The sequence below is a fragment of the Tauraco erythrolophus genome, chromosome 3 (genome assembly GCF_009769465.1).
Source record: "Tauraco erythrolophus isolate bTauEry1 chromosome 3, bTauEry1.pri, whole genome shotgun sequence".
NCBI classification, from domain to species: Eukaryota; Metazoa; Chordata; class Aves; order Musophagiformes; family Musophagidae; genus Tauraco; species Tauraco erythrolophus.
In genome coordinates, this window is record NC_141467.1 from 100996739 (window position 1) to 101020827 (window position 24089).

Sequence of the window (24089 nt, forward strand, 5' to 3'; positions counted from 1 at the left end):
ATCTTTTGTGACTCTACATTTATGTATATGTCACAATGTTCTCAACAAACGTGTAACCACAGACATCAGAGATTTTTATTCTTGTACTTCACCTACTCTCCCCTGTTGCCATACCATTGTCAGTTTTGTTCATAAGTTTCAAGATCCTCAAGACACACAAGAGGGGCTCTTATCAATGTATATAAACACCTGAAGGGAGGGTGCAAAGAGGATGGAGCGAGGTGGTGCCCAGTGACAGGACCAGAGGCAATGGGCACAAATGGAAACAATGAAGGTTCCATCTGAGTATCAGGAAACTTTATTACCATAAGGGTGAGTGAGTACTGGCACAGGTTGCCCAGGAGGTTATGGAGTCGCCATCCTAGGAGTTACTCAAAAGGTGTCTGGACACAGTCCTGGGCTCTAGGAAGCCCTCCCTGCTTGAGCAAGGAGTTGGCCCGGATGACCTCCAGAGGTGCCTTCCAATGTCAACCATTCTGTAAGTCTGATTCTGTGAATGATGACTTATAAATAGATTTTCCTTAATGAATTAAAACCTGAAAGTTCAAACAATTTCATACTTTTACTTAAGTTTTCCACTCTGATAGTGATGATTATGATGTAGAATTTAACTAGCATCATACATTCTCGATACTTCTTCATGTACTGCTGGAAAATGCCACAGAAATGCTGAAAATCACTCAAGAGAAATGCTGAAAGATGGTAACACAACTACAAAAACACACTGTTTGGTTCTGAAAAATGTTTTTCAATGTTTTTAGCACTTTGACCTTGAAGTTCTTGGATGAAAAACGGCATGGAACAACCCACACTAAAATGGAAAAGCAGTCTCCTAAGAGAGTATACTGCCCTGAATATGGCTAAAGTCTTGAAAATGAGACCTTTGATCCAAAACGACTGTGTTAAGCCAATGAGTCTTCTACTGTCTCCAGAAATATTTATCTAAAGAAAGAACAGTTAACAGAAGATATTGGCCAAGCCAACCATTAAAGTGTACTTCTATAATAATGGAAAAATCTATTCAAAATCCTTCTCCTGCTTGATTCAAGCTGAACTACTCCAAACAATTGCCCCCACTACCAGTCTATTGGTGTGCCAAGGCACTGGTAGCCTGTTGTAACAAAAAATTCCCTCCTGACAAGAGAAATTTACCACAAAGCTTCATTAGGACTGCCGCATCCCAAACACTACGTATCATGTAAACTTTCATAATTAGAACATTCAACAAAACCTGTAGCGTAAAAAATCAGTTCACAGAACTCTTACACTGTAAGGATTCGTACAGTTTCTCAGGACTTCTCAGTAGAAAGTGAGAAGAATCCTTCTACAATTATATATAACTATACATATATAACTTGGTATGTGAACTATTACAGGAGCTTGACCCCTACAAATCGATGGGCCCTGACAATACTCACCCGAGGGTGTTAAGAGAGCTGGCTGACATGATCATGAGAGTGCTCTCCATGGTCTGTGAAAAGTCGTGGAGATCAGGGGACATCCCAGAAGACTGGAAGGCAGCTAATGTCGCCCTCATCTACAAGAAGGGCTTAGAAGAGGATCCAGGAAATTATAGGCCCATCAGTCTTACTTCAATCCCTGGGAAAGTTATGGAACTAACCCTCCTGAGTACAACCATAAGTCAAATGAAGCACATGATTGAGAAAAGCCAGCACAGATTCACCAAGGTCAAATTGTGCTTGACAAACCTGATGGCCTTCTACAGCAAAGTGACCTGCTCGGTTGGTGTGCAGCAAGCAGTGGACATTGTCTACCTGGATTTCTCCAAGGCTTTTGATACGGTTTCCCACAGCCTCCTCCTAGAGAAACTGATGCCTTACAGTCTCGACAAGTGGTCTCTGCGGTGGGTGGGGAACGGGCTGACTGGTCACACTCAGAAGGTGGTGGTCAATAGCTCCTTTTCAAACTGGCAACCTGTAGCAAGTGGGGTCGCCCAGGGACTGACTGGGAGCCCAGCGCTGTTTAATATCTTCATAAATGATCTGAATGATGGGATCAGGTGTATCCTGATGAAGTTTGCTGATGATACCAAACTGAGTGGGAAAGTGGACACTTCGGAAGGAGAGCCACCCTGCAGGAAGACCTGGATAGGCTGGAAGAGTGGGCTAAGAAGAACCTTATGAAAGTTCAACAAGGACAAGTGTAAGGTCTTGCACCTGGGAAAACATAATCCAGGAGTGCAGCACAGCCTGGGATCTACCTGAATGGGAAGCAGCTCTGTGGAAAGGGACCTGGGGGTCCTTGGTGGACAACAGGATCGATGTAAGTGAACAGTGTGCTGCTGCAGTAAAGAAAGTCAGCAGGATGCTGGGTTGCATCAACAATGATATCACCAGCAGAGATAAAGAAGGCTTTACTCCACTCTATTAACACTTGTCAGGCCACACCTGGAATACTGTGTTCAGTTTTAGTCCTTACTACACAAAAAAAGATGTGGACAGGCTGGAGAGGGTCCAGAGAAAGGCCACAAAAATGATCAAAGGACTGGGAAGCCTGCCATGTGAGGAAGGGCTGAGAGAACTGGGTTTGTCCAGCCTTGAGAAGGCTTAGGGGAGACCTTATCACCATGTTCCAGTATTTAAAGGGTGGCTACAAAGAAGATGGAGACTCCTTTTTTACAAGGAGTCCCATGGAAAAGATGAGAGGTAATGGGAACAAGTGACTCCTGGGGAGATTCTGATTGGGCACAAGAGGAAAATTTTTCACAGTGAGAGCAATCAGCCATAGGAATAATCTCCCCAGGGAAGTGGTGGATTCTCCAGCACTGGACACTTTTAAGATTCAGCTGGACAGGATGCTGGGCCATCTTGTCTAGACCGTGCTTTGGCCAAGAAAGATTGGATCGGATGATCCTTGAGGTCCCTTCCAACCTGGCATTCTTTGATTCTATGAACTTCATGTAGTCTATTATTCAGCAGAAACAAACCAGTCCCAAAAATTCATATTAAACAGATAATGGTGGTTGGTTTTTTATTCCACTTCCAAGTTAAAACTAGAAAATAGGAACACTGGAAGACTTAGGCGGACAATCGAAACAGATTTCTGAAAGTAAACACATTCAAATGCTTATCTTAAGCTTTCACCTAAATAAGCATCTTCAGAAGTAGCACATTTTTAAGCATGTGTTAAACAGAAACAGCAGCAGCCAACTTTCAATTTTAAATGAACAAATTTGTAAACTTGTTTAGAAAGAAGTAAATTAAGAACTGACAAAAATGACAGCTGAAAGTAGTAGAACAGTCACAGTGTTTTTTTTCTAAATATAAATCAAGTAAGACTGAAATATCTTCAGTTTCATTTATAAATAAGCAAGTTACATGTCTCTTTTTTTAAATCTAACTACTTGTATAAAATCTTAATTGGCACTATTTAATTTAAAATTGTTCTTCATAACGCTGAATTAATTCATTTTATCTTGCGATTTCCAAGTTATTGGTAGCTTGTGTGACCAGAACCTTGGCAGCAGATTAGAATACTAAAAGCACTGATACAAGTATTTAATGAAACCAGTACAATTTTCCAGGGAATGTATCGTATAATTATACAGCAAAAAGGAAAGGACACAGCATGAGAACACGAAGACTACATCAAGGAAAAATCTCAGCTTACCAGGTAGCCTTCATTAATATCTCTCAAAAAAAGAGCAGGTCCAAATATCTCTGCTCCACACCTAAGCACTGTTCTGACTCAAAGAGAACTACTATATGCTCATAAAGTCTTGCTTTCCTTGTTTTTTTTTTCCTGCAAACTGTGTTGTTGCATTTTTTGCATGATCGATCTTCAAAACACCTGAATCACTAAGGGCAAGTGTAAGTGTAGAACACATAGGCTTACAGGTGTACCCTGGGTACTAAATAAATTGGGGTATTTCACAACTCTTCTGTACTGCAGTCTAAGAAAAACAATCTTTCTGAACACTTTTCCTAATTATATAGTCTGACTATTCCCAAATCGTTTTGGTGCATCATTTTCTTCAGGTTTTTTGGTACGCTCTATTGAAGTGCTAGGAAGTATAAAAGCTTTTAAAGGCCTTAAAACTGATAATTTCAGTCCTTTCCATTGCAGTTATTTAAGATCTGATAGAGCAATTACTTCCTATAGAAGCATAAATGTATCTCCTAAAGAAGATCTCTCTTCTCTATTATTTCGGGAGTTTTCCCCACCATTTCATGGTTCGAACCTCCTGTATGCATGCATACAAACATGTCATTTTATTTAAATTTGGTATTCCTGCATGTCATATAGGAAAAAAAAAACCCTACTTTCAACAGAACATGAGCAAATCATCCAGAAAAAACATTTGTATATATTTATGACAGAAGTTTGTCATTCACAATTCAATTCGCCTTGTGATATTAAATTAATATTAGGAATTCCTGTTTAGATCTTATCTAAATTCCTTCCTTTCAGTATTAAATTTATAGCAGGAATTCCTGCTTAGATTACATGTAAATTTCTTAACTGAAATAGGAACATAAGTTGTAATTCCATGTAGATAACATCTTTTCAAGTCCCAGTAGCTCTTTTGCCAGAGTCATCTCTCTAAAATCTGTCACAATTTGGTAGGAGGACAGGTAATTTCCAGGTTTCAAGGCATAGTGAATTTGAATATCCTTAAAGATATTTTTTTTTAAATAACATTAATTTAGTCCTGGCTACCTTGAAGCCCAACAGATGAGTTAATACACACATGCCTTCTCTAGCTATCATTAATTATTTTTTTTAACTTGAACTTAGCTTTATCTTAAACCACATATTATTGAAAAATAGAAATCTATTAAAAATTAAACTATTATCTTTATGAGGAAGTTTGGAGAAATTTCATTTTGGTGTCATGTTAAGACACTTGACTTTCAATCAGATTTTTTTAAAAGAGGCCCCAGTCAAAATCAAAAACAAAACCCACACCACAGAAACAAAAACAACAGAAGTTGCTGGGATGCTGTGATAATTTAAGCTGAATTTTATCCAAACACCACGCAAGTTTTGGTAGGACATAAGGATTAATGCATTTAGCACTTGCCAAGACCGCCACAACACTGAAACGTCCTCTTGAATTCATTTGAGAGCAGGTGCATCACTACACTTTCAAGAATGAGCACCAACATACATATCATGGCCAACAAGATTGCTCCCAAAAGGCCAGTGACATAAATAGTCATGGTTATCTGTGGGTGAATTTACACTGCTGACATTTTTAACATGACATGGTTATCACAACAGTGATACAGAACCACCTAAGTTTCAGAGCCATAACCTCTTCTTCTAACTTCCTAAGTGAAAAAGTAAAGGAAAAGTGAAAACCAGAAGCAAGCACACAAAATTATGCAATCGAGGGGGAAATGTTAACAATTCACTTATGTTTATTTGCAGTTAAATGATTCTGTTTAGATTACAGATAAAAACCTCTAGCTGCAGAAAAATCTTAATTCTTTCTATGACATCACAGATTTCTTTTCGCTTTGTGCTCTGAATATTTATCAAAGATTCAGGGTAGCAATTTGTCATAAATTATATTATTATAAACTCATAGATAGACCTGAAGAAGTGTTAGCGGCAGGGAATTAGGGGAATTCCTTAGAGAGAGGGGGAAAATAGGAAAAAAAATTGTAGCAATCACTATTATTTTTAAAAACTTGGATATTGTCACAGGATATAAAGGAAAAGGCAAATAATACTCAAACTTCAGTGTTTTTCTTGTTCAGTTTCTTTGCAGTCATAGTTATTCACACTAAAATTGATTGCTGCTGAGTTAATCTGGCTAAAGCAAGAATAAGCACACAGCAAAACAGCACCTGATCTGAATACAATGAGTAGATGAGAAGCATCATCCTAACACTGTCAGTTCAATGAGAAAAGTGCATCCTTACCTCATCATCTATAAAGCATTACTCAAATTAGGAACTGTGTATGCACTGGAGTCAAATACAGAGCTAAATTTAAGCTGTAACCCAATTTAGTATGACAATAACCAGAAAATCCTTCCTTATTCTTCCTGTCTTGTCAATTTTGGTCCCTGTTTCTCTTAGTGAAAAAAAGAACAGTACTGCAGAAATATAGAATATATTACAGAACAACAGTATTCTTTAAAGATGCACTGACATCCCTCATCTCTTCGCCTTAAAATTCATTTAACAGTAGACTTTACTCAATCCATATTCCTTTCAGTTCAGAATTCCCCAGATAACCTCAGCTCACAGGAGCCCAATGCTTCTTACACCCCATACTGAAAACCCACATTTGATATTCTCCACAACTACAGCCAGCCACTCCAGTTCCCAACCTACTCCCCAAGCATCAACGCTGCAGAGAAACCAGCAGAGGAACTCTGAAACTGTCATGTCTGTTTTCCATTTAACGGCTTCCAAATCAAACAGAGCCCTGAACAAAATCCACAGACAAAACTAGGAGGAAATGCATTTTCAGTTACACAGAGGAAAATATGGAAATCTCTTTTTGAAACCTGCTACTATTCTTCAAGGTTTTTCGAATCCATAAAACAGCAATAAAATATAAACCAGCAACCCAGTCACACAGACAGAGAAGTATGAAAAATTGCAGCTTATGCTGTATGATGAGCTAAAATTCAAGGCTTATTTAATGGTCAGAAAAATAAAAGGCCCACCATAACTCCAAACAGGTAGCCACACGAATGTGAAGGAATGAATTTTGAGAACGCAGGAACTAAATGATCAAAATAAAACGTACCTTCCTTTAAAAGATGAATACAGTAGCGGGAAAAAAAAAAAAAAAATATAAAACTTTAGAGAAACTGTGAAACTGTGTTGCGATGTAGCACTGCAAGATACTCCTGTGCCAATCCATCACATTTGTTTAGGGTAGTCCAAGGCTAACACTCCAGTGTGGCTGACAAAAATTTAATGAAGTGTTTCACTATACTGGAGACTTTAACCATTTGAGTGCAAAGGACTAACAGTTCCTCATTTTGCAGCATTCTGAGTTTTTCCTTTTGACTTCTTCAAAAAAACACTTTTCTTGTCTCAGACAGTAAGTTTACAAAGGGCATTTTCCATTGTCTTTCTAATCCTCTGATCTGAAGTTTCTGGTTTCCAAAAGCAAGTTCCACTTCTATAAATTTCAGACTGTCTGCAGGGAAACCACACTGAATGGTAACCGAGCAGTTTCCTCTCTTTCCTGAGATGCAGAAAGACTTTTTAACTCTTTTGCAGGAAACAATCTTCACTGAAAAGGTCCCAGTAAGTTTTTACTTGTTAGTCCTTTTTTCGAGGGACATGAGCCTGATAAGAATGCATTACATTCCCCAGATCACATATTTTACAACACTGTTGTACCAACCAGGGGAAAAAAAAAATGTTTTGATAAAGAAAATATTGAGAATTAAAGGCACTATATGCCTGTTTGAGGGCTTTAAAGAAGTTGGCTTACCCAAAACTTGTTTGTTGTTTTTTAATAAAGAGCTGAAAAACTAACAGTAAATTCATGTTCACCCGCTATTTCAGTGATTCTCAACCAACTCCCAATTGAGTATATTCAAATGTATGAGGAAAAACTGAATTTTGAACTCCAAACTGTATGTCCTCATTACAATGTAGTCTAACATACACACCATAAGTATTTTGAAATAGGGAGATTTTTTTGTTGTTGAACCTAGAAAGGAAGCCAAAAATTAAGAAGTAAAACAAAAACGCACCACAGTCTCAACTACAGACTGACTTCTATTTCCATTTGATATTCTTACATATTCATAGATATCCTTAAAAAGTCTAATGTTCATGCAGTATGACTTTCTTTCTGGGTAAGATGGGAAGCCTGTAAGCTGAACAAATGAGGAAAAGAGAACATGAGCTACTAACTTTCACATATTAGGCTAGTACAAGGTCCTCAACAGATGGCAAGATTCCTGAAAAAGACAGAGTTTTGTACACGGCAAAGCACTCCAGTGAGTAGAAAATACTCACTGGAGTATTGAGATGAGAAGAGACAAAAAAAACAAAAGGCAGGAAAGCTTCAAACAGCTTAATTATAAAAACATGACCCTACCTAGCAGAGACAAGTCTAGAAACGGCGAGGCACATGCTAGTGTTGTGACAGAGGAAAACATTAAGTGAAGGGATACGGCAGTGGTATGCATGTCTGAAATTACAAACAGAGACGTGTTGATGTAGAAGTGGAAGAAAATGCTTCAACATCAATGACAGGGCCCTCCTTGCTCTTCCATATGTTCCTTGTGCATGGGAGACACTCTCCAGGTGTCAGAACTGATCTAGGCCATTTCTTCTGTCGCTGGACAGTAGCAATTACAACAGTTCTTCCCTGTCATGAAGGACAAACGGAGTTATTGCAGGTTACTGCTGTCAAGTTGTCCTTCTGGTATTATTTCCTCTATATTCCTCCCTGAAGTGAACCGGATATCACTATAACCCCATGGCAGGGGGGTTGGAATTAGATGATCTTTGAGGTCCCTTCCAACCCAAACCATTCTATGATTCTATAATTCTATAACAAAGGTTAGAGGAGCATCAGTACATTTTATCCAGAATGTAAAAGGTGTTTTTCTCACAAAGCACAATTATCAAATTGACCACTAGAAATGGCCCCTCTGGTTATCCTAACTCCACTGTCATCTGTGACTCACACATCCACAGGAGTCACCTTTTACAACGGAGACTTTTCAAAGCAAGTGACCTCCACAAAAGATGTAAAGTAAGCACAGCTGCCACTACACGAAAATCTGAGGATTAGGTTTTTATGGTTTGTGTGGTTTGGGGTTTTTTTTCCTCAACAGAAAATCATAGTCAAAGTTATTATTCAGACAAATACAGGGTTAAAACAATCAAATTTGGGGACAGCTTTTTCTCACCTGACTTCTCTTAAGTTGAATGACAAGCACTTTGAGCATTACTCATTAAGTGGCATAGAACATGATAATACAATTATTATTAATGTTATTAATTTTTCATAATTTTAATAAAAAAATCTAACAATCACCTAACATTTCAATTTCATTTCATCTAGACTGGGAGATAACTCACACTTGGATACCAAGTACAAAGAACACTTACGATTCAATCAAACCATTTTAATCTTTTTGTAGCAGAAAAATCATCTGGGCAAAGTTATGCATTAGAGTTGCATGACAGTACCACCACAAAGGAAATCCAAAAGGTTAGTTTCAAAACTGCAACATGAAAAAATGTTCATTAGAATTTGTAAAACTTTAAAACTTTACAGAGAAACAGCCTGAATAGCAAAACCAGCACTTTTGGGGAAATCATGAGCTGAATAATACCACTGGAAAGGTAACGTTCTCCTTCTTTCTGAATTTGACATCTCTGTCATACACCAAAGTTTGAAATAAAACTCTAAAAATAATTGGTCTCACATGAGCTCACTTACAATAAGTAGAGAACAGGTATCTAGGACAGGAAGCCCTTCACTTGCTTCAAAACCCACTTGTGGAAACTGAAGGTGGACAAATTATGGCTAATGGTAAAATGCACTCTTGAATGACATGAGTGTGCCACCATTGAAGTAAATGCTGAAGGATATAGAAAGTTTTCTGTCACTGAAATATTTTAATAAAACTGGATGACTTCCAAAAATGCACGTTTCAGATCCGAATTCTCAGCTTGATGCTGCAATCACTGAGGTAAATTTATCAGGACTCGATTAGATGGATCATCAGTAGGAAGCTTTCCACCAAGGCTACAAGAATAAATTTGCAGCATCTGGATAGTATTCCGTCTTTTTACATTTTAACTCATTTCCTCTCCATTTGTAGCTATTCCCCACTATTCTAGACTGCAGCAGGAGCTAACGATATAGTCTCTATAGGTGGCTACCAAGCCACCAGATAAACTCAGGGAGAAGGTTTGGATTGACCACACCACTGCACTGGTTAAGCGAGAGGCAGGAAAATACATTAAGGTGCAACAGAAGTTAACCTACAAGAATTAAAACAAATAGTCATAGATAATTACCCACAGGAAACAAGCACTGGGAAAGGCGTGAAATCTAGACATGGCTTTTGGAAAAAGTATCAAGATGCTGAGCAGAAAAAAAACCTCATGTTGAATTTCTCCAGCAGTGAAAATGTGGGATTTTAGCCTATTTTTTAGGTTCTTAAGCAACAGGATTACATCACCTGTTTCCCACCCTAGTCACAGTAAGGAACATTTGGTGGTTATATGGAAAATATTCCTAACTGTACATCTTGTGCAATCTTGGGCAAGTCATTTACTCGCTGTTCTGGACTGTCAGTCACTATATCGAGTAGCAGCAATAGCAAGAAAACTGTCCGTGACTTGCATTTGCACAGTGTCTAACAAAAAATGAGAGGAGTTTTAGAGAATGCCTTATTTTAATAAAGTTACCTGTACAGTGCTTGAAGTGTACTGCGCAGTTTGCTACTCATTTTACACAAAGATGTAACACAACTGAAAGGGAACTTAATAAAATCTATATAAAGTAGCTCCTGCCACGAAGTAATCTGGAAGCCCCCTTGCTCCTGAGAATCACTTTATTAAAAAACATGCATTTTAATTGCTTCTTGCCATTTCTCTTTTTCTCTTGCTCAGACCTATTTCAGATAAATCAATATGTTTTCAAGAGTCCCAGGTTTAAAATTAGCTAGTCATTGTGACTTCTCCACTTCTACAAATATAATTGCACAGAATGATATATTATCTTCACTGTACTTAATGGCTACAGACTGTTGCTGCACATCCACGTCACTTAACAGTAATATTTATTCTAATACATCATCAAACTACAGATCTCTAAGTCAAGGGGCATAGAAAATATTCTAGGCACAAACAGTGTGCATCAGTGGAAAGGATTATTTTTTCCACAGTAATGGTCATAGTACTTTTCTGTACATCTACCACCAGAGAAACAAGATTTTTATTCCATTTAAATACAGTAAAATTAGAAATTTAATTTACTGCAAGTTTTGACATACAGAAAATCAAGTCTAAATCAATCATAGAGAAAAATCTAAGAAATTACACTCTATTTGACCAGCATCCCCAAATTCCTGCACTTCCCTTCTTCATATAAGAATTCTTTTCATCAACAGTTTTTCCTCTGTCACATTATCAGTCACTGCAATATACAGCAAGAACAGCAGTTTAATGACAACGCACAGAAACCAGTTTCATAAAATGGCCAACAAAATATGAGTTATAACTTGGATTTGCCTCATGTAATGCAATGTTAAAAACTGCATTATTCATTTTAAGTCTCACTTTTTTTCCTCTTGTACTAGGATTTTCCTCTCTTCTACTTTTGACAATTTTAGATAATTTTCATTTCCTGGAAATTTAAGGCTTTTCAAGTCAAACTTCTCCTACCCACCCTAACAAAGAGTCAGCCTTTGACACTGATCAATGTTAAAGTTAGCACAACGCCATTTTTAGTACTGTACTGAGATACAAACCTGCATTAAAACTTGGGATTTCATGCCTGGATTCACTGATAGCAGTAGAAAGCTTTAAACAAATAAGTAAATTAAGCAATCCCTTAATGAGAGTATGTCCAAGTCATCTTACTAAAAAATTGCAAACTATGACATTTAAAATCTGTTTTACCCAATAAACAGTAAATGTGGAGCTTGCTGTGATGATTATCCAGTTGTTTCCCTAGGTGAAACGAAGTTGGTAAAGTAGATTCTGATGTGCCCTTTCAAAAATGGCTTGGCATCAATTACAGCTATCACATCCTGTGTTTCCAATTTCTTCCACGGAAAACTACCACACTTGACCTACTCTTCTCAAGTCCCCACAGTGATAAATTACTAAACTTCATTCTCTTTCTCATACTCCTGGGTAAGGCAGCTATTAAGAATGCCACTTTCAGCAAAACAGAAGATCTTCAGTCTAAAGATTCTTCTTTTTTATTAAGATGCTCTTTAACTCCTTTGGCTAGTTGCCCAAAAAGCAGAACAAACCTCCATGCATAACTATGATCTCTGCCTGTGATGGAGAAATCAGGAATGTTTCCAGAAGAAAGTTATTTGAAAACTTAAGAAACTGAACTTGTTTGCAGATTTATTTATTCTCAAATTGAGAGAAAAAGAACTGATCTATGTATTTTTAAAAGAACAGAATAACAACTGAGCAATTCCAAACTAATCAAGGATGTTCTGCTAAGAAAGTCCTGCAGATGGTACATGGTGTTTATCTCAGCCTTCAGAAAAGCTATTCTTTATTATTTGTCAATGCACTGGGTCCCTGTGGTTAAAAGACCACAGAAAAGGATTCAATTGATGAAATTTATGGAATATCAAAACAGTTCCATCAAACATTTGGCCAGAAGAGATTATTTTATGTAGGATGAGCAATATGTAAGCAAAAATGTAACATAAGTTTAAAACCAACTTCAGCAGTAAACTTCTAGATCATTACATCTGAAACTTGACCATTTCACAACGTATGAACCAAACTGCAGTGATCAGAACAACATGTTCCAAAGAGAGGAAAAAGAACCTAAATTACTCTTTCTCATCCATGTCTTCTTCCACGTATTCAAAGAGGCTATTGGTGTTTGGCTCTACACAAGAAGTGTAACTAAAAAGTGCTAAAAAATAGTGCCACATAAATTAATACAACTAGGACAGAGACATTATTTGCTACCACAAGCTATTAATGAAGTGAAAGCCTGAACAGGCAGTTTAGGATGTGAAGATGATCAGGATGCAATTCCTGCACAGCATCAAAAGTGGCATTTACATTTATGGAGTAACAGTTCCAGTTACCATAATTTGGAGAGCGTGCCTTCTCTCTCACAAACTACTCTTCTGAAGAACATAGCATTTTTACTCTAAATTTCATAGATTTCTAGGTTGGAAAAGACTGTTTACAAGCTCATTTGGTTCAGTCTATCACATCAGAATGATTTCTTGACGTAGGACATTTGTTACTGTTTCAGGGGAATATTTATAACAGTAATATCATTATTAGGATCTAAGTCATATGAAATACAATGTATGTTTACAATGCTGCATTTAAACTTACATTTCTCACTAAATCACTCAGAAGTTGGAAAAATTAAGTCCTTCAGGTAGCAGTTTTCCAGAGCTATTACAAAGTAGTCCTCCTTATTTTCAGGGCAAAACAAGAAGCAAAGAGAGACAAAAAAAGTAAACAAGACATGAGTTGTATTTATTTGGTATGTGATTTACCCACTATGTTATCTACTGGGCTCTACGGTTATAAACTAAGCTATGAGGATAAGGGTGAAAACACCTTAGTATGGAGTTATAAATTAAAACCTACAAGATGAAAAAGAAGAAATGGAGGAAGAAAAATGTGAATTAAGCTGTAGGTGAAAGAATGGCAGATGGAATGCCCTTAGTGTTGCGAAGGCACCTACGAAACTGCACAAGTTCAATTACGGTAAAACAAAAATTGTTCAAGCAAGTTCTCAGAATATTGGTTGTATCACAACACGTTTAAAATTATTAAGATTTTATTATCTAGCTAAAAATGAAAATGCAGCCATGAATTTTACTGAACTTACATGGAACAACTCACAAACTCAAAGCTACTAAACAGAATGTACAGATACTCAATTCAGGACAACTTTGTACCCACAAGATTTTGAAACAGATGAAATAGCAGTAGTTTCAAAATTAAATAAAAACATGATTCCATCTATTCCTTGTATTCTTTACAGAAAAGAACAACTCAAATCCACAAAATTACTTTAAATACACTTCAGCTTTTCTCCAACTGTTTGATGCAAGATACACATAACATTGAAATACTAATCTTATATGGCGTAACATTTTCTTCTAGGCATAGATCTAGGGATTTGAACAAAGTTATCTCTGATACTGTTCATTAAATGGCACTACCTTGTCGTAAGTGCCAGGAACAACAACGTCCTTCAGGTAAGTTACAGTTAACTGCAGGAAGACAGCACCTGCATGACACTCCCTGCATTTCATTTCACACTCACATTCAAAAGAAAACTCGATTATGCTTTCAAAAGCACATGAACAACTTCAATGGATCAATTTAAGTAGACACTGGAGAACCTCCCAGGTGATCAGAGCCTGCCCTCTCACTTGGTCTCCCCAGTTCTATTTTCTGGTGCATTTCAGCTTCCACCACCACACAGCTCCACCAGAGCAGCTGTCTTCCTCCCAGCCAATTCCACACTTCTGGTTAAGTTAAAATACTAGAAATTATCATGAGTCTGGTAAAAATGAGCATGGAAAAATTCTGTTTATCAATACCCATAAATTAAATGGATTAAAATATTGCACAAATTTTTGTAAGGATGAAGTGTGGAAATGTATTTGGCCATAAAGTTAATATAATACTCAGAATTTCTATTTTAACTCAAATCTAAATATCAAATGCTTGAAGGAGTCTCTACTTAGAATGCAAGTCTCCTTCACACTTCCAGGTAAGTCATTCTGGAAGAATTCTTGTGTTGCAATTAAAATTTTTCTGCCTCTAGGGGCAAAAAATATCATTTAAATCTCACCTACAGCTTTTTTCAGAAAGACACTTGAGCTGACTCTGTCCAGAACCCGATATGACTGACCATGAGTCAGTTAAGAACTGGAAGACGTGTAGTCAAAGTACAGCACTATGAATAAAATAAGCACTGTTTAAAGAAAGGGTTTATGAGCTGAAGCACAGCTTGATACCAAATGTGCTACCAGGCTTCTGATTCAGACCTGGAGGATATACTCTCATTTTAGGAGCACGTACAATGAATTAAAATCCACCTGCAGAGGAGATGAAAAAACTTCTTAAATTAGACATTCAGACCAAATCCGAAGCGCGAGCAGGGAAGCTGCGTACCGACAAAAGGCAGTTCATTGCTGTGAACCAAGTCTAATAAGTAGAACGAGTCTTCAGAAGCCTGATCAACCACATTCTTAACTTGGGGCTGAAACATTCCCCCTTTCACAGAAGCAACCACGAGGACTACTCCAGCATCTCTTGATTGCCAGAGGATCAATATTAAGAGTGGTAAAAATGTAGAGATTGAGAAACATTCTAAATAAGGCACCTGAAATAAAGAGTAGGTTTTGGTCTAAACCCTGTGTCTGGCCTACCTCCTCTGTTCTCATTAAGAGAGAAAAATGAAACACGCAAGAACTTTTAGAGCAAACCTGAAGTATATATACCCACAGGTATCCTGAAGTTGTGACACTTGATGATGTGGCACACAGCAGTTTACATTTGGAGAGCTCTAGGCTACACGTGATCTCCGTCCTCTGGAAGAGCTGTTGTGAGAAATGTATCATCCAATGCAAGGAGAGCGTTGAAACAAACATCTGACTTTCCAACCATTCTTAAAATTTCTTACACAGTTGACTGGACTTTCACTGCCCTACTCTAACCAGTCCTCTCCCCCTTTGAGTTTCCACCTCAGCAAGTCTTCACATGAGCCCATTTTTTATTTTTCTCCATTACTTTAACCCAGTCACCTTCACCTCCACTTTTTCCTTCGCTTTCTCTACAGCCAATGTCCTCCTACATAAGCCCACTTCAGTATCAAGATTTTCTGCTTCCTTATCACAATGTCATTACGGAAGTGACCACCTACTGCAGCTCTATTTATAGAGAGCGCTTCTTACGCATAACCATGATAAACAAGCCAAAGTAATTTTTGGACTTTAGAGTGATCTCAGGGTATCCCCATCCTCAAATGGGTTCATCTATCATCAACTTTCTGAGTTACAACAGCTGCTCAGAGGAAATTCCTTTTGTCTGAAATATTTCCAGTGTGACAGCACTGGAACACTCTTAACACAGATAACAGATATATACAAATGGTCTAATATTGATGCTCACTGACTATATTAATGATTCAAATGTAGTCTGGCAAGCTGATGAAAAACTACCAGAAATTGCTCATCTTGAGTTACTGAAACGTCCTATCTCTAGCAACAGGATTTTACTGTAGTTGAGTAATAAGGCCATGGATGACTCCTCAGGGAAAGAAGCTCTCATGACTGCAGAGTCTCTTACTGTTCATATAAGCTCTGTTTATTGTGTCGATGTCAACTTTAATTCTTCTTTGTGCATCTTTAGACAAGAAAGATGAAGTGTGGTTTATATAGTAGATTGTACCTGCTGCAACTGTCCTTGATGAGACATTTGTTTGGGTATAAGTAGACAATCATCTCGTGTCTACTGAGTGGCAATGAAAAAAGTTTGGAGAAAACAGTGCTTTTGACAGGCAGATAGTGAAACTATTCAAAATTTTTTCTATCAATACAATACAAAACTTTAAATGCTTCTTTCACATCAAATAAAATGGCAAAAATAGGAAGTACTTGAAGTTGTAAAACACATTGAATTGAAATTGCAGCTACTACAGTGATAATACTGAATATAAAATACCAGATGAGATGAATGAATTGAATTTATTCAAATCCAGGGGGGAGAAGCAAATTTATTTTTCCCATGGCTCTAGAGAATAGATTTAGTAAAATATTTCCTTCGTGTTCTGAAGTACAATCCTCTTTAAGGCACAACAGAGTGTTCATTTCTTGATGAACAATTCACAGAAGAGGAAGAGGGCTGGTGAATACTCAACTAACTATTTATAGAATCCAAAACCACTCAAAGGAATGTAAACGGAGCCAAACTGAGCAGGGAAGGAAAGTTAAGAGGGTTTAGATGCAGACTACTCAAAATGGCAGGCTTTCGTCCAAATTCAGATCATAACCAATTTTGCCAGGCATGTACCAATGGCCAAGAATTCAGCCCTCTCTCATTTTTGCAGAACAACTCTACTGCTATTATCCTCCTTATCTTGAGAAGTGGGCCTGTGCAAACCTCATGAAGTTCAACAAGGTCAAGGGAAAGTTCCTGCACAGGAGTCAGGTCAATCTCAAGCACAAGTACAGGCCGAGTGGAGAATGGATTGAGAGCAGCCCTGAGGAAAAGGACTTGGGAGTGCTGGTGGATGAGAAACTCAACATGAGCCGGCAATGTGCGCTGGCAGCCCAGAAAGCCAACCGTGTCCTGGGCTGCATCCAAAGAAGCGTGGCCAGCAGGTCGAGGGAGGTCATTCTGCCCCTCTACTCTGCTCTCGTGAGACCCCACCTGCAATACTGCTTTCAGCTCTGGGTCCCCAACACAAGAAGGACATGAACCTGTTAGAGGAGGTCCAGAGGAGGGCCACAAAGATCATCCGAGGGCTGGAGCACCTCTGCTATGAAGACAGGCTGAGAGAGTTGGGGCTGTTCAGCCTGGAGAAGAGAAGGTTCTGGGGAGACCTTCTAGCAGCCTTCCAGTACCTAAAGAGTGTCTACAGGAAAGCTGGAAAGGGACTTTTTACAAAGGCATGTAGTGATAGGACAAGAGGTAATGGATTTAAACTGAAAGAGGGGAGATTTAGACTGGATATAAGGAAGAAATTCTTCATTCTGAGGGTGGTGTAATGCTGAAACAGGTTGACCAGAGAAGTTGTGGATACCCCATCCGTAGAGGTGGTTCAAGGCCACGCTGGATGAAGCTTTGAGCAATGTGATCTAGTGGAAGTTGTCCCTGCCCATGGCAGAGGCGTTGGAACTAGATGATCTTTGAAGTCTCTTCCAATACAAACCATTTAATGATTCTACAAAATCGTAATTCTTGGCCAGAAGGGCAACAAAACCCACCTTGCTGACCTGGCAAATGTTAAATTGGTTCATGGCTTCAATCTGAGCAGACTTCAAGAAATGTGACTGGCTTTCTGGTACTTACCTCACAACTATCAACTAATGATATTAAAAAAATATATATATAATTTTGACCAAAATTAACTTGGAAGAGAAAGAGGTCTTTTTGTGATTTTTATTCTTTTACAGGCTTGAAAGTTATCAGGGAAACAGAGACAGAGACTTGTGCCTTCCTTTTTCTGTCATACGATTTCGTATGTTTAATAGTGATGGAGAACTCAGCCACAGATTTAACAAACATAGCATTGATTTCCAAAATAGCAAAGTGTGGAAGTAGAACATCTAACTTGGATTATACTTGGAGATTCAACATCTCGACTAACTTCAGCAAAGTCTAGAATTATTTAAAGGTTCGAGAAAATAAAAAAATGCAACTTCTGTGTAAGGGCTTAAATTTAGAAGAGATTTAATGCTTATGGATAAAAGGAGTTTGAACTTAAAGTATCAACACTATAAAGTTTATCTCAATTAACAACACATTTCATACTGCAAGAGCAGATGCTGAGAACTGCATCGAAAAAGAAACAGCTAAGGCCTGTATCTCGTTTTGATACACTGCTGACTAAATCAGAAAAGATACACTAAAGACAGTGTATTAAATTAGATTAGCTCTACGTACCGTATTTTAATACTTCCTACCATTTACTCATCGTGCAGGAACAGAGTAGTTCAATGAAATTACTTAAACCTCTCCAGTTTCTGCAGATGAATCTCTGGAATCACAGTTCACATTCAGTACACAGAGGCAAATTCTCCTGAACATACAAGTTTCAAAGCAAATAAGTAAGTCAGCCGAGGCCCTTATAAATTATAAACCAGCCCTCAGTCTGCCATACAACTGGCCAGTAATCAATGTCTATGTTTAACAGCTCAAACCAAGATGTTAAAAAACCCACAACATGCTTTCAAAGTTTTCTTCACCCAACTAAAAGACTTCTCCATTTCAATACTTGATTTGGTCTTTTGTTCAGTTAGGGTCATGTAACATTTCCTAATCCCAGAAGATTTATTTGAAAGAAACCATGGACATCATATTGAACCAGGATATCTTGATGAATAATTCTCCTTTTTCACCTTGTGACAAAAAGGAACTACCAATGAATTACCATGATGTGATGGTAATTACTGTGATTTTCAGGACCAAATTTTGACGGATCAAACTGATCTCAAAGCCTCAAGTCCATAGTATGCAGCATAGAGTAAAAGCGTGTTTCTTTCACTTCTGGGAAGAACTAGACGAAGCCAAATAAACTTTTTCCAAGCATGAAAACCAGTACAGAATTCCCTAGGTTAAAAATAACACATTGTTACTGAGAGATTACGATATTTGTTTAAACTTCTCTCTGCAGCTTTTGCATTAAGAAATAGAACAGCTGAATATCTAAACACACTGCAGTGTTACGAAAAAAATACAGATTCTGCCTTAAAAAGGACTAATTTACGTACCAGACTAACCACTGCAATGCAGAGCTAACTCACTCTGCCGTGCAGGTGTGCTCTAGAATGACCAAGGGGTTTAGACAATGCTCACCACAACTACTCCGTAGTGAACAGTAGGAAAAGAGTACACCTGAACATAACATTACACCGTGATGTTCTATTCAGCTTGAGGGTATAAGCAAGTTTTATGATGAGGTCATAAAGCAATTTTTATACTGAATTTATGAGATCATTATAACAGTCATTTCCAGAAGCCAGTGACTGGTTTATTAGAAGACAGCCTGTAGTAAAATTGAAAATGTAGATTGCAGAGAAGTTCAACTGCAATATTGGCAATATCCAAGACTGAAGCACAAAAATTGTAAGGTAAACAAGTGAGGAGGGAAGGTTTTAAGCATTAAGACTTACAAATATCTGAAGAAGGACATTTCAGAATCAGCGACAAGAGAAGCATTAATTTTCATTTGCAAAAAATTCACCTTTATTTGAAGACTGGATTATGTGCAGCATATAGGACTGAAAATTAACTACTATTTCTGAATATTCATAACAGACACCTATTGCTAAATCATGAATAAATGACAGCAGAGCATTTTCACCACACATACAAATTGTTTAAGATCAATCCTGTTCCTTAACTTAAAAACCCCCACTTGGTTTTTACATTAGGTCTTGTCAAACCATTTTAATTGGCTTGATTATTACAAGATAAACCTTAAACCATAATCCAGCCATCATCCTACCTGGCACTGTGCAGGACACAGGCAATAGCCCACATGTGCTGAACTGTTCTCCAGCAAGAGAGAGACACTGAAGTATCTTTTAAGGAGGTTCTAGAGCACTCAAAAAAATACCAAATATCTATCAAATATCAAAAATATAAGTATCAAATATTTTGAGACTCAGGTTCAAAGGGAACTTGGATCATCCTTCTTGTATATATCCCATCTTGCTGCATTTTGGACAATGTTCTCAGTGAGCAAAAGCTTTTGCATTTGACAACAAACATATGTATTCACGTACTCTGAAAGATACCCAGTCTAAAACCAAGCAAGTCAAAACTAAAATACAGAAAATTCCTCAGAACCCAAGAAAACTGGACCAGAACACATTCCAATTATAGCTTTAAATGCTTAATTGACTCAGTTGTCTACAATAACTGCCTGATATTTTATTTGGAATTTATCTAGCTTTTATTTTAAGCTTCTGGTGCTTCTTACGTTTCTTCCTAGTAAAGAGCACCGTCAAAGCAGAGAGAAGTCACAAACAGAAATACGCGGCTGGTAATAAATAGAAGTAGTGGACAACAAGCGAAAAAGCTGGATATAACACCTTGGCCCAGAATGACTACCAGTCAGATGTAAGGTAGCCACCTAAACAGCCAAATGCAGTCTCTTCATTTATGACAGGTGATTTCTTCTGGTCATTTGCCCAGTACCAATTACGTATGTCCATATACATGGAGATTTAATTATGTGGATAGTCCAATGAATCAAAAAATACTTCTAAGATCTTCTAAATGGTTTTGAACTTCAAAAGCATTTTTTACCAAGGTAGATCAAATTATTGGTTTATAGTAGTTTAACTGGGAAAAACGGGGATAAGATCATTATTTTTGAGTACATTAATGCGGTAAATGGAAATGGAAGTTACAGAAATGGGTATTTATTTAAATGGAATGAGCCATGACAGCAAATCACCCTACAGATGGTGATACCTTACTGTGGTTTTCTCTCTCCTCATCTACAATAGACCAATTTTATAAACACAGGAAAAATATAAGATATGTTTTTCCTGTCATGGATGTCTGCTGCAAATATATGACCAAAATGATAAAAAATTAAGTAATTAGAAGCATAATTTTGTAGACTTCCTCCAGAGCTTTATCCTGTTGGCTACTTTAACACCCTGATTTTTATTTTACCCCCTCTATAAATCACCTCTTCTAAACATTACAAAAAGTGCAAGGTTAGTGATTAAACATGTTTTAGAATAGATGTTGCGCAGTAAATTGTTCATTTGGGGCATGCTGTGGGAGCTGTACAGCAGTCATACAAATCAAGCTCAACACACAGACAAATTTAATAAGCAAGGAACCCCTTGATGGTACTGGAATGTGTATGCTCTATCGAACATGGTTTTGATCCCCTGCAATGTCTTTCCATCACAAAACACCAATTAATAAAATCAAAATTCATCGCATAAACTTCACAACAGAATCAAGCACGTGCATTCTCACCACAGTTTCACCATATGTTGTTAAAAAGCAAGTTCTTGCTTTACAGCTCTCCAACATCCTTATAATACTATCACATAAGTCATTGTGAACCTGCAACTTCTTGGTTGCCAGAACAATTGGATGACAAGGAAAAAGTGCCCTAAAAGGTTTTTTTCCTGTATTTGGTGCAAAGAAATTCTGCATTTCTGGATTTTTAGTCCAATTTTGAAATAACGTTCCCCTTCCTTCCTTAAGCCAGAAGTGTCTATAGGTCAGACATTCTACACAAAGTTTAAACTTAAAAAATAATGCTGGGCATTTTAACCACTTAAATATCAAATTGATTCCTCAATCATGATGATTTATATTTATGAGCAATTGGGAGATATCTTGCTATGTCAAAGTACAAAGAAAGTATTTACTAATTTTTTATCATCTTTCATATGCTGTCATCATCTTTTTTTGTACTGCAGAATCAAATGATGATGAATTAGCAGTACTAATGGTCCAAAAGAAACATATTTAAAAATTAACAGCTTCACCTGGTTTATTCATCAAACAGAACTGTAAATAACCTCACTGGGAAGAAAGCAAATCCACATGCAAAGCAAGTTACTGAGAAAAGCAAAGCATGTGTTTGCTTCTTGGCCAAAGACATTCTGAGCCAAACATCGTAGTGTACAGCGCTCGATCTAAATTCTGAATGAATGAATGAACGTGGAACACAGATCCATGTAGGAAACATATCAGATACTACAAGGCATGCAAAATTCTCACCAAAGCTATGGAAGAGACCAATGAATTGCTACAGTATGTCTTTTACAAGATTTGTTATTTTACTCTTAAATTATATCTTCTGCAACTCTGGCCAGTATGAAGCTGTTCTTATTTCAGTGCTCAAAAATAGTAAGTTTAAATCTTCAACAAGTAAGATCTTCAACGGAAAAACCAAATATTAGCTTCCTCCAGGAAAGGCTCTCTATCAGAAAGCACAGCACAGCTCCTACCGACACATTTCTTTCATCCTGTTCTTTTTATTTACTTTTCTTTTGGCTCTCTCAACTATTCTGTTTTATTGTTTATATGAACACCTCTAACAGCCTTACTACTTGAAGTGTGAAGATAAGACTTTGATCCTAAAATGTTTAGAAGGTAAGAATCCTTCAATACATTTTAATATAAGAAAACCAAGAATTCATACAGAAGCACCTTCCTACAGGGTCTGTAGCGAAAGCAAGCAACACGAGGGGAAGAACTGACAGTTCTTGAACATACTGTGCTGATAACCAACTCTTTACAACTTCTGCTGTTAGCCAGATCTTGTTTCACTTTTTTGTTTGTGTTCTAACATAACGATACAAACACAGAACATCAAGCTGTTCTAAAAAAATAAAAGGGAAATATTTATGAGACAAAGAAATATTTATTTTTTAATCACTTAACACACACAGTGCAATGAAAAACACATCTTTTACTTATTTTGATGTCATTTACTTACCTTCACATGACTGAAGTCACCAACTTTGCTGCTTTCTTGGGGATTAACAGGTTTAGTCTCTACTCTCGGTTTGACAACCTGCCGAAAAGGACTGGAGAGAGGAAGTCCACTAACACTGATCCCATCTAGAAACAGAATAAACGAAAAATCACAACAGAGATGTCAGAGTTAATAACATAAAATTAGTTCTAACATTTACAAGATCAAAAAAGAACAAAGATTAAAGTTAGTGCTTTTCCATCATAGTGACCCTACCAACTGCTTAATATCTTTACACTAACTTCCAATATGAGGCTGAGGATTCCTTTTCAAGTATATATTGTGAAAAAGAACACAAAATAGAGAAGTCATGTTTTGTGCCATGTACTGATGCATAAATATATAAAATATTTGTCATGTATAACAAAGAGAGATTGGAAACTAAGGTCTACATTGTAATAGTCAACAAAAGGCTGAGCAGAAATGGATATCCTTAGAGGAACATCCTCAGGTTGGTATTTACTAGCAGCCTGTGTGCTGGCATATAGAACAGCAATAAAAAACGATATGACAAATTAGCAGTGTTTTTTGTTGCTGACAAGGTTGTGTAGCTCGAAGGTAAATAAATATACTGCAGCATATTTGGGTTTCTCAAACCTAACAAACCTACATTCTAAGCACAACCCACTAAAATGTGTGAAAATTACTGTTGAATCAAAAAAAGTAAGAGGAACAAGAAAATTAAAATAAGGAAGTTTTAGCATACATTAAACCTAGAGTTAAAACTTATTATTAACAATTTATTATTATTTACATTTACATCTAAAGAAGGGTAGCATTTTGCTCCTTTTGCAGAGAAACTGCAAACCATAAACACTAATTAAATATAACCAATATATTGCAGCAGACACATATATCTGAACATATGGGAAACACCAAATTATTACACAAAATCCAAACACATTTCCCCTACAGAAATGGCTCCTATCAAATCATGTTTGCTAATATCACAATCCGGTTCCATGGATGACTTCAAATCTGGACATGTTGAGGATAAATTCCTCAAAATAAGAAACCAGAAGAACAAGATGGACCATGTAATGGTTCTGCTTCATTAAAAACCAACTTCACAGGTACCAAATGAGAAAGCAAAGTGCATTTCCCGTATTCCTTTACTTCCAATTTCCTTCACTAACTAGTTTAATAATGAACTTTAGTTCAGCCTTAAAGCTACAACACTATGATACACATCAGAACTG

At 37.2% G+C, this 24089-nt stretch overlaps 1 protein-coding gene across 1 annotated transcript in view; it reads right to left on the minus strand.

Moving 5' to 3' along the window:
• TRAPPC9 (trafficking protein particle complex subunit 9) overlaps positions 1 to 24089 on the minus strand; it is a 535580-nt gene that overhangs the window by 394974 nt on the left and 116517 nt on the right. Inside the window, exon 18 of the mRNA XM_086609585.1 lies at positions 22852 to 22976. Within this exon, the coding sequence (XP_086465711.1) occupies positions 22852 to 22976 (125 nt within the window). The remainder of the gene's footprint in view (positions 1 to 22851; positions 22977 to 24089) is intronic.